The 19,587-nt window shown below is 40.7% G+C and overlaps 1 protein-coding gene across 1 annotated transcript in view; it reads right to left on the bottom strand.

Moving 5' to 3' along the window:
- Window positions 1-19,029, bottom strand: part of STK32C (serine/threonine kinase 32C) — a 253,843-nt gene extending 234,814 nt beyond the window's left edge. Inside the window, exon 1 of the mRNA XM_073353977.1 lies at window positions 18,557-19,029. Coding sequence (XP_073210078.1) covers window positions 18,557-18,641 — 85 coding nt within the window. The 5' untranslated portion in view covers window positions 18,642-19,029. The remainder of the gene's footprint in view (window positions 1-18,556) is intronic.
- Between the last annotated feature and the right edge of the window lie 558 nt (window positions 19,030-19,587).

The raw sequence follows: 19,587 nt of genomic DNA, 5'->3' as shown, positions 1-19,587 counted from the left end.
ACTAATGCAGCCTGAGTAGATGATTTGTGTGTTTGAACTTTGGCCCAGATCCACTCGGGTATTTAGGCTCCTAATTTCCACTGAAATCAATGTACCAAAATACCTGGGTGGATCTGGGCCTTTGTCAATACACCAGACTTCTAAAAGGGGAGATTGTTCAGAAAATACACACAATATGAAGTCTGATTCTGTAGGAAAGAAAGGGAAACTGTGGCCACAGCAAGGCCTGATGCTGGATGGCTAAGGGGAAGTAAAGAAATTGAAAATCAAGATGTCACTAGAACATCAGATTTAATGACACACATCTTTGGAAAGGACTCTTAGATGTGTATGTAATCTTGTATAAGAACTTACCAAATAGTGAACTACAATAATAGAATGTCAATGCTATTTGTTCTCTACTCATAAGGTCTGATTCTGCTCTCAAGCTGGAGTAAATCAAGAGTAACTCCATTGATTTCAATGGAGTTATACAAATGTTAACTCCATGTAAGCGCCAATCAAATCCATAAGATATGGAGCTCTCACGCTATATGGAGACACCAGGAAAAGAATAAGACCCAAATCTATAAAGCCTTGTTCTGGTGAGTAATCTTCAGTCGAGGGAGTAGTCCCCACTGAGATCAGTGGAACAACCTATGTGAGTAAGGAACTGCAGGATCAGACCCCTAAAAAAAGCACATTTCTATACATGTTGCTTATCATTTTATAAAGTTCTATTTTTTGTATGAACCACTTTCTTTTTTCCCCCCCAAAGCCTGCTGTTGCTGCTCTGGTATACCTTCAAAAACTTCTTTCTCTGACAATTTAATTTTGCAATTGCAAATGCAATAATGATTTTGATACAGTTCACTTGAACTCAGTAATGAGGAGACAGAGCCCAAGAGGATCATCCTTCTGCACCTGTTTTTCTTTTATTCAATTGGCCATTGGTTATTACAGTCTGCAGATGGGCTAAATCCAGACTTTTTGTGTAGCACCATTGAAGTCAATGGAATTACACAGGGATGAACTTGGCCCATCCTGCCTTAGAAGATATTTCTGTGAATCTACAGTACTAGTCAGGGATTTTCAATTGGATCCAAACATCTACAAAATAAACCATTTGGCAGGTTTCCAGGTAATAAACCTGTCAACTAAATTATGTAAAAAGATTTTCCCAACCAAGAGAAACTATATTGCTACCTAATAAAAGCTTCATGCTGCTCCTTCAAAAGCCAGCTGATCATCCTAAAGGGAGGGAAAATGCAACCTCTTGCAAATTAGCAGAATAAAACTTTCAGAAGTACTATGTTCATTTTCACTGATACATCATTTACTACTTTACACTAGGGCCCATCCCTACATACAAAATGCCCACTGGGACTTCAATGGGAGTTAAACGTGCATAAAAACTTTGGGACTAGGACAAACATGTTCAAAAGCACAGAGACTCATAAGTCACTTATGCCGCAATTTCAAAAGTGACTAAGGGACGTGAAGCCTAAGTGTCACTGACTTTCAATGAGACTTAGGCTCCTAACTCACTTGGTGATTTTTGAACATTTTACCTTAGGCTTACCTTGAAAAGGACATGAACAACACTGACAAAACAGATTGATCCTCTCCCTTTTAAAAAATTAGGTTGTTTTTAAAAAAAAAAAAACCCTCTGATGCTGAATAAATGCCAACCCCTCCAAATGAGGGCTGCAACCGATGGGCAACCCAATCACAGCAAGATTACCAGGATAAAACTCAGGGAATATATGACCCTGACTCTCTCCGCTACATCCATGTTGGCGGGATGGGAGAAGATTGAAAATGTGATTCCTGCTCTCCATAGGCATCACAACAGTAGAACTGACAGTGCAGCGGAATAACATGATGGTCACACAGGGAGTCCACATTGGCAGCAGATCTGAAGGCTGGGTTTGTTGGTGTCTAGCCACTCAAATAAAACTCATGCTGCTGAAATGCTTATTTTGGGGGGGTGAATGCTTTTGTGCCAGTTAACATTGAAAGTGTCCCTTTTAAGTGCATGTTGAGAGTGCATATTTTTGCTTGTTGTTAAATGTACATTCTATACACTTTCACAACAATAAAGTATAGCATCCCAAAATGTTGTTTCCTTTGCATTACAGCCACATTTGAAAGGTAATTCATGTTTTCTTCACTTTTTACTTGAATCATGTCTTTTCCTTATTTAGCAGAGACAGGCTGGAAGGGTAAATGAAGGTGGGCATTAGTAGGCTGAGAGAAGGAGGTAGACCGTAAACCTATAGGTACTGTTATAGGGCAAAAGTTTCCCAGCAGTGGAAACAGTGCTTTTAAAGTTGGTAGAAGTTCAGCTTGCAGTGTTACTGTCATTTTCCCCCAGTTATGGAAACTATGGAATTACACTGGTGTAAATGAGAGGAGTATCAGATCCTCCTTTGTTTATTCAATGGGAGGAACACATACACAGCAAATGAATCAATCCGGGTATCTGATATAGTGAAAGCATTAACTGACTCCTGTGATGATTTTTTTTTTGTAAGTAGAATTCAGATTTTTTTTTCCAGTGTTAATATGTGAATTGTGCGCTACAAAAATATACTAAAGGCCAGGTTCACTGAATATACTGGGGTTGAGCAAGGTGTAAGTCAGCAAAGAATTTAGGCTAATATTTCTAAAATGAAAAGCCAATAAAATAGCCTTGCTTCTTGCATATCTGAGCTGACTCTGTTTCTGCAGTTGCCCAATGAGTCTTTGTATTAAATTGTATCAGAATTCCCTGCCTGTAAAAGAAAATAATTACTCATTACATATGCCCTAACCTTTCTTTTGCTTTAACATTTCACTCTGATTACACTTTAAAAAACAAAAGCATCTGGCTCTTTACAAAACTTAACGTAAATGATGATGGTGAGAAAGAGAGAACTGCTGCATGGCAGTGATGAGCTGAAAGGTTGCATTACAAGTGTAATAATAACTTATTAATTTATTGCCCAATATGGGATAGGAGCTTTCCAAACAAATAAGGAGACATTCCCCCTGTGCAAGTGACATTTCAACCCATCTAGGTGAGATATGAAGGTGGAAGACAATAAAAGCAAGTGACGGAGGGGAGATACTCAGTATGGGACTTGTGGGTCCACCTTCTTCCCCTCTCTGTCTTTCTCATCATGATGACTTCATACAGGTCAGGGTGGAGACAGAGGGAGGGCTAGGATGAATATGCCTACTAGAAGAAGAACATTTTAAGTAGAGATTTTAAGGAGGTGAGGATGGAGAGATGGCAGACCACGTCAGGAGAGAATTCTAGGCATGGGGGCTGCATAGAAGGAAGCATGGAGAAAAGAATGGGAGAATGGTGTGCAGTGGCTATGATTTGGGTGCTTATACTGGCTTCAGGCAGTCTGATTACATCCTAATAATATTCATGTCCTATATGGTCTCTTCCATAAGGGTAAAAAATAGTTAAACTCCATCACGTTCCTGTTGCAGAGTTCTTGATTCGTGTTCCCAAGAGGGCAGGGGTCAGGGTCTTACTTGAGAATACAAGAGTTATGACTTTAAATCCTTGTGAAGCCCAAGGATTCACAGAGCAATGGGGCTTTGTTCTTAGGCCCCATTAACAGCAGTGCCCCAAGAGCAGCTATATTGCAGAATAAGAGGCATAGAACTAGCACTATTAACGTACATTTTAAAGTGCTTTGTGGCGTTTTCAGACCCTTCTGATTGTGTGAATTGCTTTATTCTCAGTTTTCCTTAGTTGTGCTCTAAATATCATGTTTTAAAAATAAAATGATCTCGTTTTCATAGAAACCTTCTCCAAAATGTTCCTTTTTCCACCTTATTCCTGAATTTTTCCAAAATATATTTTTGAGCACTATAGAAGTGACAAAGTCTGGAAAACTGAAGAAAATATCTTTAGGGCTGGTCTACACAGGGAACTTACATCAAGCATAGCTACATGTCTCAGGGGTGTGAAAAATCCATACCCCTGAGAGATGTAGTTATGCCGACATATCCCCCAGTGTAGACAGTGCTAAATTGATGGAAGAACCACCTCTCGGGGAGGTGGATTACCTATGCTGTTGGGAGAACCCCTCCTGTCCGGGTGGGTAGTGTCAACACTGAAGCACTACAGTGGCAGAGCTGCAGCAGTTTAAGTGTAGATATATCCTTAGATTGCTTCAGACTTGATTCTGATTGCAAATCCGTTATGAACAGCTCAGCTCTGGTTCCATGGGTTGGATTAGGACATCAGAATCAGAGGTAACTCAGTCAATTATCAGACAATTCACTTTAGTTCATCTGCATACTACAATCTTTTTGGTAAAAATGTGGTAAACATCCTTTTGGATTTTTCTCTGTACTCTGTCATCTAGGGAATCAGACTTATCTCCTGGCTGTCATATAAACAGCAAGATAGATTTTCTAGCTGAGGCACCTTACCTAGCCTTGACATGACATTTTAAATCATTAAGTAAAGTAAAATCATTTTTGTGCTATGCCACCCTTAACTGGATTTTGTTGATCTCAACCAGCTCCTTTCACACTGATTTTTAAATGAATATATCCATTAAATATGTATGTAAAATTAACATTGCAAAAACCTGTTGTCTGCTCTAGTCTTGGCTGTTATGTATCAAACATATTTCACAATTATAGAAGTTTTGAAGTACAAATTTGTAAAAGTTATGTATGTTATGCTTTATATTTCATGTTGATTAAAGACACTAAAAACCGCATGATGATTGGATGAATTACATCTGTCACAATCTCTCCACCTAGTCCCATAGTCCTCCACCAAACATTGTTCAAAACTGTCCTAAAATCAAACCATAGTTTTGACAAACCTCCGATGTGTTTTGCTGTTACTTTTGTGTTTCATTAGTATGCAGAAGCAAAGAATGATACTGCATATTAGGCATCTACCTGATAACTGCCCTCCACTTATTTCTGAGCATGCACTTCGCAGGCTAAAACATCTATCCAAAATTCTAACACACACAACCTTTACATAATCTAACATCTGTGTGCATGTGTGAGTGGAAACACTGCACCCACAACACCAACTGGACTCAGTGCAAATGCTGACATGTAAGGATTTACACATACAGGTGTAGTGCACAGTGTGGGTGGAAATTTGGGTACATGCTATTTTGCACACACTGAAATAGAAGCTGGAGGCTGAAAATCTGGCCCTTTATATGATACTTGCATTAAAAATTCCTAAAATATCCTTCAGCCACATCAATGCTGATGGTGGTAGTAGTAGTTAGAGCTGTAAGCAAACAGTGCTTTTCACATAATGTAAAAAGGCAAGGTCTATCCCCAAAAGGCTTACTATCTAAGGATCTGATCCTGTAAGGTGTCAAGTTTCTTTGCTTTCTGGTTCCTGAGCGATTAGGATGCACTTGGATTACATTTTCCAGCTTTTCTCCACAACTGTGAAGATCAGAAACTTACTTTAAAATGCCATGATCAATTGACTCCAGGAGCTGGGGCTTTATGAATAACACCAAATATAACAATACTCATGATAAAATTGACAGTTGGCAACACAGCATGATGTAACTGCTGAAGGCGTCTAGGAACAAAGCCTGATTTCATTGTGGATCCGCAAGCTCCACAAGGATTAAAGCTACACCTCCAGTGGCACCAGTTTCTCAACACCGGGCTGGAGCAGACAGGATCAGACCCAGAGGGAGAGTTGGAGAGCATATGGAGGTGTGTAAGGAAGAAGAGTGGAGATAAAGGTAAAAAACTTGCAAACATGACTAAATCTACATAAACCCCCTGATGACTTCTCAAACCACTTGAGTTTTAATCCCAAGATTACTACAAAGATATAATAAGAATATGCTGATGTGTATATAACCCTATAGATCATCACTACCTTGTTCAAAGTTAAAATGGAGATTATTTTAAGCACCTTACCCCATGTTTTGCAATTTCATGTCTGTTTCCATGGGGATGGGACCAGCACTGTAGCAGCTGGCAGCAGGGCTGTTAAAACTATTGTAAATTTCAGCTCTGACTGCCAGTGAGAATAGTAAATGCCATTTTTTTTCAAACACTACTTTACGGACTTTAAGCACCTTTAGGGTCCTGTAGACCCCAAGTGTTAACTTTTACTAGACAGTCAGGAAAACACCATCAAGATGCTTAATGCTTTTTCTATTTACATAGATATAATTATTGTAGAATAATGATATTTCTCAACCAGAGCACTGATAGCAGCCATCCATGCAGCTAGACTTTTCACAAATTAGACTTTTACTGCAATTTTAGATCTCTATATAGATATGATGGATACAGGAGAGAGGATACATGGCGTGGTATAAAGGTTTTACTGCCAGAAGTTTCAAATGACTGCCTTCCTCAGGAGAGAAGAAAACCATATTTAAATGTTGCATTAAGAAGTTAAATCTAAGTAAAATGACTAAGGCTGAGATTTTCAAAGGAGCCAGGCACTCATCATCCATTGCAATTCAGTGAGATTTGGGAAACTAACTCCCTCAGTCTTCTTTCAAAATCCAAACCTATATTTTTCAATATTTAAAAATGGTTTAGCTATTTCTGTTATAAGGAGAAAAGTCTCGTTCTCAGTCATCCCCACCCCCACATATTTATTAAAATATCTGTACAATTGTGATAGAGAGCAAAGATCTTTAAATTTCAAAAGGAGAGTTAGCCTCTAAAGAGATGAAACAGGCCTAGAAGCTCTATCTCCCACTTCTTCCTCCACCTACAAAGACAGGAAATCAAATGTGTGGGATATGCTCACTGGCCTGACATTTCTAGCTTCAAAAGCTAGCTCTCTGTTATCCTAATAAATGATCCTTGGTCATTTCTCCTTCCCCCCCCCCCCCCCCCCGCATTCCCTTGAATTATTCCAGTAAGGTGGATCTTGGTTTAAGGAATTCAAATACTGATTGTCCTTTGAGAAAAAAGCCCCACATTCTATATAACCTAATCTGAGGATTTTTCCTGTAGTATTGACTACAGTGAAAGCTTTTCTGAGTAGACAATGAGAGTTGTGCCTGTGGAGTGCAGGACTGCGCTCTTTATTAGAAAAGGTTAATTTTGGTAAATAAGATGAGCTAGAAACAAACCTGATCTTACCCCCCATTCAACTATAAAGGTCCCACGGACTTCAGTGAACCTGGGATCAGACCCTAAGAGCAAGGCAATTCCTAAGAGTAGCAGAAAAAATTAGACGTTAGCTTTAAAAGCCCTTAGGCCAGTTTTACAATTTCTAATTTCAGTTTGTACTCCTCAGATGCAGTGCCCAAAAGACAAAAGCCTTCATACCTCATCATTTCAAGTTAAACGAAGGAATCGACAGCTAAATTGATTACACCAAATGTATTGATATGTCCCGAACTTCCTTTTAGTTAGCCATTTTGATGCTGCCAGAGAAGCCAAGATGGACGTTCACTTCACAGTTCTTCTTCAGACATTTTTAGATAACTTTATACAAAACACTCTGACGGTGTCAGGAGCTAGCACTCTGAGCACGTAGGCTTCCGGCAGCACCCTTGGAGAAGGCTGACAGGGATGTGCAAGCTAACTGGCTAATCAGGGTGGGAGACTGGGTGAGCCAATTAGGCCATCGGCTGAGGGGTATAAAAAAGACACAGGAAGGGAGAAAGTAAGGCTGACTGAGCTCAGTGTGAACAAGAAGCTCAAGGAAAGGACACCTCTGTTCTTCCCTGGCCTTGTGGGAAGGGGCTGAAGGTAGAGAAACATTGTAACAATATTGCTGAATGGGCCTATACTGAGAATGGGAATGTAACTAAATCACACGCAGTTGCTACTTTACAGAGTGAGTCTGAGAGTTCCTACAGCATCTGAGAACAGAGATGAAGTGTGCCCTGTTAAACACAATATACTGTTAATTTTTATATCTCATTCTGTTATAGGTACTGCAGGCAGCCCCTCCTATAGTTAAGGTTGCCCAACCCTACTACTTATAAAAACCTGTCTTTAGTTGCTTATAACTTTGCCAAACTTTAAACATTCAAGCTAAAACTTTCCTGTTGGTCTCAGCCATATATATATATATACATATATGCACAACACTGATTCAGCATATCTAAGAACAACATCAGGGGAAATTATGATGTTTTGTCCATATTAAAAATTCTTACAACTGTTTCATTGAAAAGCGCTAGCTCCTCCATGTTTTGGAACAGGGACTTCAAACTTGGCGGGTGGGCAGGGAGTGGCCCTGATGTCAAGGTGTGCATTTTGTTGTTCTAGGGAAAAACTTCCCAAATTTGGTAAAGTTATAAGCCCTTGAAAACTTCTGATAGGTACAGATAGGAAACTGAAGCACAGAGAGGTTAAGGTCCAAGCCAGAGGTCCTGTAGAAAAACGTGATCATGTAATTTTAAAAGTGTATCATAATGTATAAGCACAGGAAGACTGAATGAAGGTTGTACAGACAACCTTAATCCTGACATTTCCTAACCTTTATGTGCTTCAGTTTGCAACCCGCAATGTTTAACATTTTAGTGTTATAATATTTTTTCCTGTTTCTGGTAGGGAATGTGGAGTCCCATGTATTTTCTTTACTTCGAAAACAATTGGATTCACTGTAAAGGATGGAAGACTCTCATACTGTGACAGTGTATACCCCTATGTTCATCCCTTTTAGAGGACTGTGGTAAAACTTTGTACAAAGTATGCCTCATGAGGTGTCATTTGAAAACTCATGATTTGCTGATCATTACTGTCTTGGTAAAATACATGTGGTAACATTGTACAGTTATAAGTAAAGTTATAAGATTCTACTGTGTGATATTATGGAGACCTGTTCCAGCACTTATGCCTCCAGAACTAGGGAAGTGGGGAATGTTACCGCAACCCCTGGCTTGAAATGATTTCCATTATATACACGGTTTACAGTTTGTTTCAATAGCTCTCAGCACCCCTGTCTGGTGGGCAATCATAAACATATTCCCCAGAGACAAAAGGCTAGCCAATGCCTCAATCAGGTATCAACGAGATCAAATGGACCATCACCTCATTAAGTGACCACTGTTTGGCAGGAGAGATGATATGGGCCAAAAAATCTACATTTTTGACAAAAAAGTAGCTTGAGGTTCCTGTCCTCAAAGACTTTTTGTCTTCTGAGCCTCAGCTGGAGATGATTCTTCGGCAAGAGAAATGACTATAAGGGGAGAGAGCAGACGCCCCATATCATCTCTCCCTTTCTCTCTACACACGGAATCATCAACACTTGAAGAACAAAGGAAACAGCACTGGACTCAGGAGTGATCCTGACTGAAAGATTCAGCCAATAAGAATGTTGGAACTTGTGGTGAGAAAGATCTTTACTTTGAATTCACTTTAGGTGTTAGTTGTGTTTTACCTTTTATGTCTTTGTAACCAATTCTGACTTTTATGCCTCATTATTTGTAATGACTTAAAATCTATCTTTCTGTAGTTAGATAAAACTTTTTCATTGTTTTATCTAAACCAGTGTGCTTGGATGAAGTGTTTGGGAAACTTCATTTGGGATAACAGTATTTGTGCATATGATTTTCTACTAATGAAATGATGGACTTGATATGAGCTTGTATTACTTGTATATGAGCTTGATATGAGCTTGACTTGATATTGAGCTTGTATTCTGGGCAGTACAAGATGCAACATTTCTGGGGAAAGTCTGGGACTGGGAGTTGCCCTGCAGTGTAATTCACAAGTGGCTGGTTATAGCATTCATACAGTATAACTGGGAGGAGGCTATGTGCGAGCAGGCCAGGAGTGGTTGTTCTTGTGGCGAAGCAATGTAAAAGACATCCTGATTAGAGAATTGAGGGGACACAGCTGTTCATCAGTCCAGATTGTACTCTGGGTAATGTCCCCCACATCTCATTTTTGAAAACAATTTAGAGGGGGAAAGAGCGTTTGCACCAGGTTAGTTAGAAATCCTGACAATGTTGAGTTCATGTCAGATATGACTACGCCAATTAATAACCTCTGATTAATCTAAAATATACTATATATGGTGCAGTTCAATTTGGGGAAGACCTTGTTTTCTGTCAGAAAATTATCACTGAAAAACTTCTCCAGATGGAAAGCTATAACAAGTAGCTAAAGCTGCTACATTTTTAGAAAGCATCGTAGATGCCAAACCAATTTTCTATACAAATAATAGCACTTAAATCTGACTATTTCAGAGCAGAGCAATTGCTTTATGGATGTGTTCTGTCTGTTGGCTTTTGTAAATAGTCACAAAGCATGAGGAACACTTCTTTCTTTTCAAGACCAACTTTACAGATAGCTGGAGCATAACATTGAAATACTGTGAAGCATTTCGAAGGTTAAACCGGAAAACATGAAAAGGGGTAAGTGTGTGTTGTAATCAAGGACAAGACTAAAATGTGGATTTATCAAAAGCAGTTGCCTTATCACTTCTATATCAGTTTGGATTATATTCAACAGCATGTTTTTTCTTGGGCTACACACAAATTTATTAAGAAATATTAGCTGATTTTCCTATTTGGGGGACAGTATCCTAGAAAAAGATTTTGGGGTCGTGGTGAATAATTAGCCAAATATGAGCTCCCCATGTGATGCTGTGGCTAAAAGGGCTAATGCTATCTTTGGATGTATGAACAGGGAAAACTCGAGTAGGAGTAGGGAGGTTATATGACCTCTGTATTTGTCACTGGTGTGACTGCTATTGGAATACAGCATCTAGTTCTGGTATCAACAATTAAAGAAAAATGTTGGAAAAATTGGAGAGAATTTTGAGAAGAGCCACAAGAATAATTAAAGGATTGGAAAACATGCTTTCTAGTGAAAGACTCAAGGAGCTCAATCTATTTAGTGTGTCAAAAAGAAGGTTAGGGAGTAACTTGATCAGTCTATAAGTACCTACATGGGAAACAGAAATACGATAGGTTTCAGAGTAGCAGCCGTGTTAGTCTGTATTCGCAAAAAGAAAAGCTTATGCTCAAATAAATTTGTTAGTCTCTAAGGTGCCACAAGTACTCCTTTTTCTTTTTGAGAAATACGACAGTTGAGGATTCTTTAGTATAGCAGACAAAGGAATCACAAGATCTAGTGACTGGAATCTGACGCTAGACAGACTTAGACTCTTAATACGGCATAATTTTTTTTAACAGGGAGTATGATTAACCACTGGAACAAATTACTAAGTGTTGTGCTGGATTCTCCATCAATGGACACTTCGTAAAATTAAGAATAGATCTTTTCTAAAAGAAATGCTCTGGTTCAACCACAGCTATTGGACATGAAGCAATAATTAATTCAAGGAAGTCCTATGACCTGTGTTATGCAGGCGGTCAGACTAGATGATCACAATGATCCCTTCTGGTCTTAAAATCTGATATTCAGATTTCTCTGGAGGAAAAATCTAAACTTTGTATTAACTGGCAGAACGTATGATGTTTTTCTATTTATATTAAGCTTTCACCTTTGATTTTAGACAACTATGTCTTTAATTCATTATGCTTGTCATATATACAGTTTTGTCATTAGAAACATATACCAGTCTACTTTTTGCTGATTTTTTTTAAACTGACAATTGTGATAATATATGAAGAATAACTGACATTATCTCACATCAAATTGAAATATTAATTGGCTCTTTATTTCAGGAAGTAAACGGAATGTCTTAAGAGATCTCCATAGCAACCATGCTATGCCAGTAAATATGAGTGCACCAGAACAACACTGTAATTGCTCTGAATATGCTAACAAGCTGTCATAAATATAAAGGGAAGGGTAACCACCTTTCTGTACACAGTGCTATAAAATCCCTCCTGGCCAGAGGCAACATCCTGTTACCTGTAAAGGGTTAAGAAGCTCAGCTAACCTGGCTGGCACCTGACCCAAAGGACCAATAAGGGGATATTTTTGGGGGGAAGATGTCTCTAAGTGGTCTCTTTCCCTGTTCTTTGTTTAAAACGCTTGGTGGTGGCAACATACTGTTCAAAGACAAGGCAAAGTTTGTACCTTGGGGAAGTTTTTAACCTAAGCTGGTAAAAATAAGCTTAGGGGGTCTTTTATGCGGGTCCCCACATCTGTACCCTAGAATTCAGAGTGGGGAAGGAACCCTGACACAAGCAATGATGGAAAAAAACAGGCAATGATTTAAAAAAAAACACACTTTAAATGTTTATACATCTATCCTGTTATAAAAACACTGCTTGTAAGTACCCTATTTATTTATAATCATTCTTGGGCAATGTTTCCTCACTTGGAAAGATTTCTTTTCTCTTTAAGGGTATAGAGTCTGTTCAGAAAAAATGCCTTCTAAACTATATTGTGAAGCTGACTTTCTAAAGCATTTTACAATTGTCTTACTCATTGCTCTTGTTACCTCTTAACATTCAAAATGGGACACAGTGTGTTTCTATGGGTCCAGTCCTGCACCTACCTTCGTCAAAAAATTCTAGTAGAGTCCATGGACATAGCAGCCATATAAGCAGGCCCATACACAGCTAATCAGTTAAATGTACTAGGTTTTACTAGATTTTGCAATATCAATCCCAACACCACTCTTACTTTACATTCCAATCACACCACAACACTGCTTGATAATTAGTTGTAATGTTGTACCTGTAGCATTTTAATAGTTACATTCTGTACTCTTTAATAATACAAAAGAGATGCCAGTGTTAATAATTATTCAATGTTAATTACTTTGGCTAGTAAAGGCTTGTTTGCCAATAATCACTAGCTACCTTTTTAATATAATTTTCTCATACTTAGTATATCTTTTAGAACCGTGGTTTTCAAGCTGTGGACCCATGGGGTTCTGCAGACTGTCTAAGATTTCCAAAGGGGTCTGCACCTCCATTTGAAATTTGTTAGCAGTATACAAATGGAAAAAAAGATCTAAAACCACTGTTCTAGAGCAAAAGTAGAGCCTCAATTTTGACCTCACTTACACAGGTGACATCAATAGAAATTCATAGAATCATAGGACTGGAAGGGACCTCAAGAAGTCATCTAGTCCAGTCTAGCACTGATGGCAGGACCAAGTATTATCTACACCATCCCTGACAGGTGTTTGTCTAACCTGCTCTTAAAAATCTCCAATGATGGAATTCCACAACCTCCCTAGGCAATTAATTCTAGTGCTTAACCACCCGGACAGTTAGGATGTTTTTCCTAGTGTCCAACCTAACCCTCCCTTGCTGCGATGTAAGCCCATTGCTTCTTGTCCTACCCTCAGAGGTTAAAAACAATATTTTTTTCTCCCTCCTCCTTGCAACAACTCATGTAAATAAAGGCAAAATTGTGCCCTGAGGGTTCACACTAGATACATAATAATAATCTGAACCTAATGTTTCTAGTGTGAAATTCTAGCCCTACTGACATCAGGGGGAGTTTTGCCATTGACTTCAGTAAGCTACTATTTCACCCTGACAACTCTAGCAGTTATTAACGAGTTTATACATTGTTACATACAAGGAAAACAACCCTGGCTGGTGTGCTTGAAAACAGTTACTGGGGAAGTAAAAAAAAAATTGGGTCATATTCTGGTCCTGATTCATCAAGATACTTAAACATGTGCCTAACTTTAAGCATGAGCGCTCATGTGCTCAGAGTCAGTCATGCACTTAAGGACCTTTCTGAATCAGGACGTCTGTGCTGCCTTAAACCTATTAAACTTCATTGGAGCTCCAAAGAAGTTTAAATCAATGAAGAATCTGCCCGCTAAAAGTTCTTTGAGATAAACAGTATTAAGATCTGGAACAATATTAACCAGATATTAGTGATTAAGACAAGCATACAGTACTTCAAGATGACGTAACATTCAAACTTATTGTCCCTCAAGGTTAAGAAGAAATGTATGATCACCTAAATGGAAGTGAATGTAATTTTAAGATATTGTACTCTAATTTATTCTCACCATTGTCCAATCTTCAGAGCTTTGCTCTTACTCATGGTCGTGGCAGAATGTCATGTGTCACGAGAAGCTGAAGCTTCATATTTTTAGTTATTGCAAAGAAGCCTCGTCACTAACTTCTGTTTTCCTTCTCTATTCTTTTAAATGAGGCATTATTTCTTGAGATTAACAACTACCCTATCTTTGCAGAGGGCCTGCAAACCCTCTGGGTCAGTCACTCCAATTGAAATAGGATTTCCATCTTTGAATGACCATGCAGGATTGGGTTCTATGTATGCTCATTCTTGCTTATCACACTGCATGCAAATAGGAATAGTGAAAATCACATTGCCCAGCTACTTAACAGAATATGTATTTATCAGTTGTGTCAGCTTTGAGGACTTAATCCATCCTTTTATCTGTGAAAGCTGAGATAACAAGACTGAAATTACACAGTACTCCTAGAGCCTGTAAATTGAGGGTGGGGGGGAGGAGTACTTGTGGCACCTTAGAGACTAACAAATTTATTTGAGCATAAGCTTTCGTGAGCTACAGCTCATTTCATCGGATGCATTCAGTGGAGAATACAGTGGGGAGATTTATATACACAGAGAACATGAAACAATGGGTGTTACCATACACACTGTAACCAGAGTGATCACTTAAGGTGCGCTATTACCAGCAGGAGAGCGGGGGGTGGGGGTGAACCTTTTGTAGTGATAATCAAGGTAAAGAAGTAATGCATGATCACCTAAATGGAAGTGAATGTAATTTTAAGATATTGCACTCTAATTTATTCTCACCATTGTCCAACCTTCAAAAACAGACTCCAAGGAGAGACTGCTGAATTGAAATTAATTTGCAAACTGGATACAATTAATTTGTAATTTGAATAGAGACTGGGAGTCGATGGGTCATTACACAAAGTAAAACTATTTCCCCATGTTTATCTCCCCCCCCCCCACCCCCCACTGTTCCTCAGACAGTCTTGTCAACTGTTGGAAATGGCCCACCTTGATTATTACTACAAAAGGTTTCCCCCCTCCCCACTCTCCTGCTGGTAATAGCTCACTTTAAGTGACCACTCTGGTTACAGTGTGTATGGTAACACCCATTGTTTCATGTTCTCTATGTATATAAATCTCCCCACTGTATTTTCCACTGAATGCATCCGATGAAGTGAGCTGTAGCTCATGAAAGCTTAAGCTCAAATAAATTTGTTAGTCTCTAAGATGCCACAAGTACTCCTTTTCTTTTTGCGAATGCAGACTAACATGGCTGCTACTCTGAAACCTGTCATTATGCAAGGCACTGAATTTAGCCGTATGGAGTGGAAATCTTATCAACTTCATGAAAAAACTCATACAGATACAGACAGACATCATCTTCCTTTCCAAATGCAAACAGATGGACATCATACCAAAAGAACTGAAGGTAAAAAATCCATTACAATCTACATACCACACAGACTATGCTGACAGCTTGTGCCACACGCTCTCAAAGAAACTGTGGGACCACCTGATCAACATCCTGTACAGCAAACAAGGAAAGACTAAGAACGAGCTCTCAAAACTGGATACTCTCATAAAAAAACAACCTTGTGGCTGGACTTTACAAAAACTAGACAAGCCATTTATAACACACACTTTGCTTCTCTACAAAAGAAAAAGGACACTAAACTACTACATGCCACAAGGAGCCACAACAGTGGTTCCCTTAACCCATCCAGCAATTTTGTTAATCTATCCAACTATACTGTTAGTCCAGTAGAAGAATCTGTCCTATCTCGGGTCCTCTCCTTCTGTCCCTCCACTCCCACGAACACGATACAGTTCTGTGGTGACCTAGAATCCTATTTTCAACACCTCCGACTAAAGGAATATTTCCAACACACCTCTGAACAACATACTAACCCACAGAGAGCTTCTTACCAAGACTACAAAAAGAAGGATTCTGGGTGAACTCCTCCTGAAGGTCGAAACAACAGACTAGACTTCTACATAGAGTGCTTCCGCTGACGTGCACGGGCTGAAATTGTGGAAAAGCAGCATCACTTGCCCCATAACCTCAGCCGTACAGAACCCAATGCCATCCACAGCCTCAAAAACAACTCTGACATCATAATCAAAAAGGCTAACAAAGGAGGTGCTGTTGTCATCATGAATAGGTTGGAATATGAACAGGAGGCTGCTCGGCAGCTCTCCAACACCACCTTCTACAAGCCATTACCCTCTGATCCCACTGAGGGTTACCAAAAGAAACTACAGCATTTGCTCAAGCAACTCCCTGAAAAAGCACAAGAACAAATAAGCACAGACACACCCCTGGAACCCCGACCTGGGGTATTCTATCTGCTACCCAAGATCCATAAACCTGGAAATCCTGGATGCCCCATCACCTCAGGTATTAGCACCCTGACAGCAGGATTGTCTGGCTATGTAGACTCCCTCCTCAGGCCCTACGCTACCAGCACTCCCAGCTAAATGGACACAAATCAGACGTCAAGAATTATAACATTCAAAAACCAGTTGGAGAACACTTCAATCTCTCTGGTCACTCGATTACAGACCTAAAAGTGGCAATTCTTCAACAAAAAAACTTCAGAAACAGACTCCAATGAGAGACTGCTGAATTGGAATTAATTTGCAAACTGGATACAATTAATTTAGGCTTGAATAGAGACTGGGAGTCGATGGGTCATTATACAAAGTAAAACTATTTCCCCATGTTTATTCCCCCCATCCAACCCCCACTGTTCCTCAGATGTTCTTGTCAACTGCTGGAAATGGCCCACCTTGATTATCACTACAAAAGGTTCCCCCTACACACACACACTCTCCTGCTGGTAATAGCTCACCTTAAGTGATCACTCTGGTTACAGTGTGTATGGTAACACCCATTGTTTCATGTTCTCTATGCTTATAAATCTCCCCACTGTATTTTCCACTGAATGCATCCGATGAAGTGAGCTGTAGCTCACGAAAGCTTATGCTCAAATAAATTTGTTAGTCTCTAAGGTGCCATAAGTCCTCCTTTTCTTTTTGCAAATACAGACTAACACAGCTGCTACTCTGAAACATGTAAATTGGAAGTCAAACTTGTTCACACTTTGGTCCTAGATTGAAATGACAAGGTAGTGCTGGCCCCCTCATTCTACCCAACCAGAGTTCCAGCAATCTCTCTGCAAGACCTTCCTGGCTGTGAATCTCCCTCTACGAGAGCTCCTCTTGTGATGGGGGTGAAGGAAGACCACATTACACTAGCAGGTTTCAGAGTAGCAGCCCTGTTAGTCTGTATCCGAAAAAAAAAAAAAAAAAAGAGAACTTGTAGCACCTTAGAGACTAACAAATTTATTTGAGCATGATTCAATACTGCCCAAACAGCTTTTCAGTTGGAGACTACCCCCACAGTAAACCACTGTAAGATAGCTGGGGGTGGCATCTAGATAAGAAAACTACTCAGGGGAGGTGAACAAAGCACACCCCATTCTGCCACCTGTAGTGCATATGTCTGTACTGGAGGCATTGGTTTAACAAAAGAAACATTCATGTTGATGGCTTTGTGAAAGCTATTCTCTCATATGGCCAATAACACCGAGAAATATTTCCTAAAATTCTAACATTCAAGTTCATGACACTAAAACTGCATCAAAATACTGTCTTAGAACTATATTTGTTGCCTTTCAGATTGAAGCATGCAGGGTTTTTAACCTCTCTTTAGTGTGTTTTCTGTTACATGCACACTTCCTTTTAACTTTTGATTTTTTCCATTTAAATCTTAAAATCACTGTACACCACCTCCCCTCTCCTCAGACAGGTAAACGTTCTCAAAAAGAAAAGGAGTACTTGTGGCACCTTAGAGACTAACCAATTTGCGTGCTGACGATGCAAGAGGAAAAAGCACAGCACAGCACTTTCACAATCTATAGACAGAAGGATCCAGGACCAGGTGAGAATTCTGGTATGAAAGGGGTTGGGGAGCAGTCTATGATCCACACAGATTAACTTTCTTCCCATATTCATGGGTCTACTGCAAGATGTTGAATAAATTATAGGTTTACACATTATAAATGACAAATCCAATTACCGCTAAAGCAGGACGGCTCTTTCCAGCACCAGTCAGGCAACTGGAAATTCAACAGATGACCCACCACGTGTGTGCACACTAGGGATTCTGCCGTATCAGCTGCACACATCTTTTGATCATCTCTCAGCCCAGAGAAGTAAAGTGGTGGGGTTGTGACACTTTCAACGGTAGACCTTATTTTAGTGTGTTTGCCTTTCCTGTTGTCCATTGTGCACTTACTGTCAAAGAAGTTTGCTTTACACAAACACCCCCCGAATAGACTTTAAAATCCTTTCGTACACACACACACACAAACACACACCCCTCTCACAACTCTTTCTCCAAGTTCCTGGAGCCTGTCTCTCCCCCAGACAGGCGCCTGCAATTGACTAAAGAATTTCCCGTCAGAAAAGATCTGTCCTAGCTCTCTTCGCTCCCAAAGCAGAGCCGATCTGCTGTGTTAACGATCCCTGTGAAATAAAAGTTGCCTTCCTCAACCCCCGGCTGTGACTTGCGATCCCCCCTGGGCGGCTGGGCGCGGGCCGAGCCGAGGGGCTCTGGGTGGGCACCTCGCTAGGTTCTGACCGCCCGGGGAAGGAATGGCGGGGGCAGCCCGGAGCGAGTGCGGGACCGCACGGTACTCACCATCCTCCTTCTCATCGAACACGGGTCTCTTGGAGGAAGAAGTGGTCGCTCCCATCCTTTTCTTCCACTTGCCCCAGTGAAACATTGGAAGAGGAGGCGAGCTGGCATCCCCTAGCGCCCGGTGATCTCGGCGAGCCTGGCGCGGCGGCGGCGGCGGCAGCGGGAGGCAAAACCGCTTCCAGATGGATCTGTGCGTACGCGCCTCGCTCTCCGCCTCTGGGCGCCTTTCCTCACGCCTCGCTCCCCCAGGCTTTTGTCGGTCCGGCACGCATGGCCCCGGCCGCCGAACCTGCCGCTGGCTGCACACGCCCAGGCGCCGCGGGGACCTGCTGCCTCTGCTCCCCCGCTGCAGCCGGAGGAGCCCGTTGGAGCCAGGGGATGCAAACAGCGGCAACAGAGTCAAGCGAACCCCTCTCCTCCTACCGCTCAGCAAGGGCAACGCAGCCCCAGCCCGTGGGCAGCCGGAGCGTGTGGGGCCGCTGCCCTGTGTGAATGTGCAGGGCCCTAATTCCGGCTAGGTGGCGCCCGAGCGATGCGAACGAGGAATTACCTTTAACCTTTTGAGCTCATCGAGATGCTGACTTCTGTGGGTGGCTTTGATGTAGGGAGAATGTAATGGGAGCTGAGCATATTCTCCCGCCACCCCTATCGCGATTTGGATGATAAAAGATGGATCTGACTTGCTTTGAATGAATGATCGATTGTGATCGATACAGCTGTCTTACTAGTCAGGTGTTCCACAGGGGGTGCGAATAACAGCTAAGGAGCAACATTTTTCTCCATGTGTTAACAAGGAAAAACAAGTAATGCTAATACAAACATGAGCACCCCCCTCCTTCAGAGTAAGCAGTAATAACTGGTGGAAGAAAGTCATTGGGTCATTTGCTTACCTGGCTTTCACACCTATCAATGATTCCACTCTCTTTTTATGGTGTGCTGTAAAAATACACACAAGATCAGTATGGACTTTTCTTCCCTGCAACAAAGCATCATGCGACTTTACAGTCAGATGCTACAGTCTGCTCAGAAAT

Source organism: Lepidochelys kempii, chromosome 7, assembly GCF_965140265.1.
Source record: "Lepidochelys kempii isolate rLepKem1 chromosome 7, rLepKem1.hap2, whole genome shotgun sequence".
Lineage (NCBI taxonomy): Eukaryota > Metazoa > Chordata > Testudines > Cheloniidae > Lepidochelys > Lepidochelys kempii.
The sequence above is the reverse complement of the archived record's forward strand: the minus strand, read 5'-3'. Positions and strand labels throughout refer to the sequence as shown.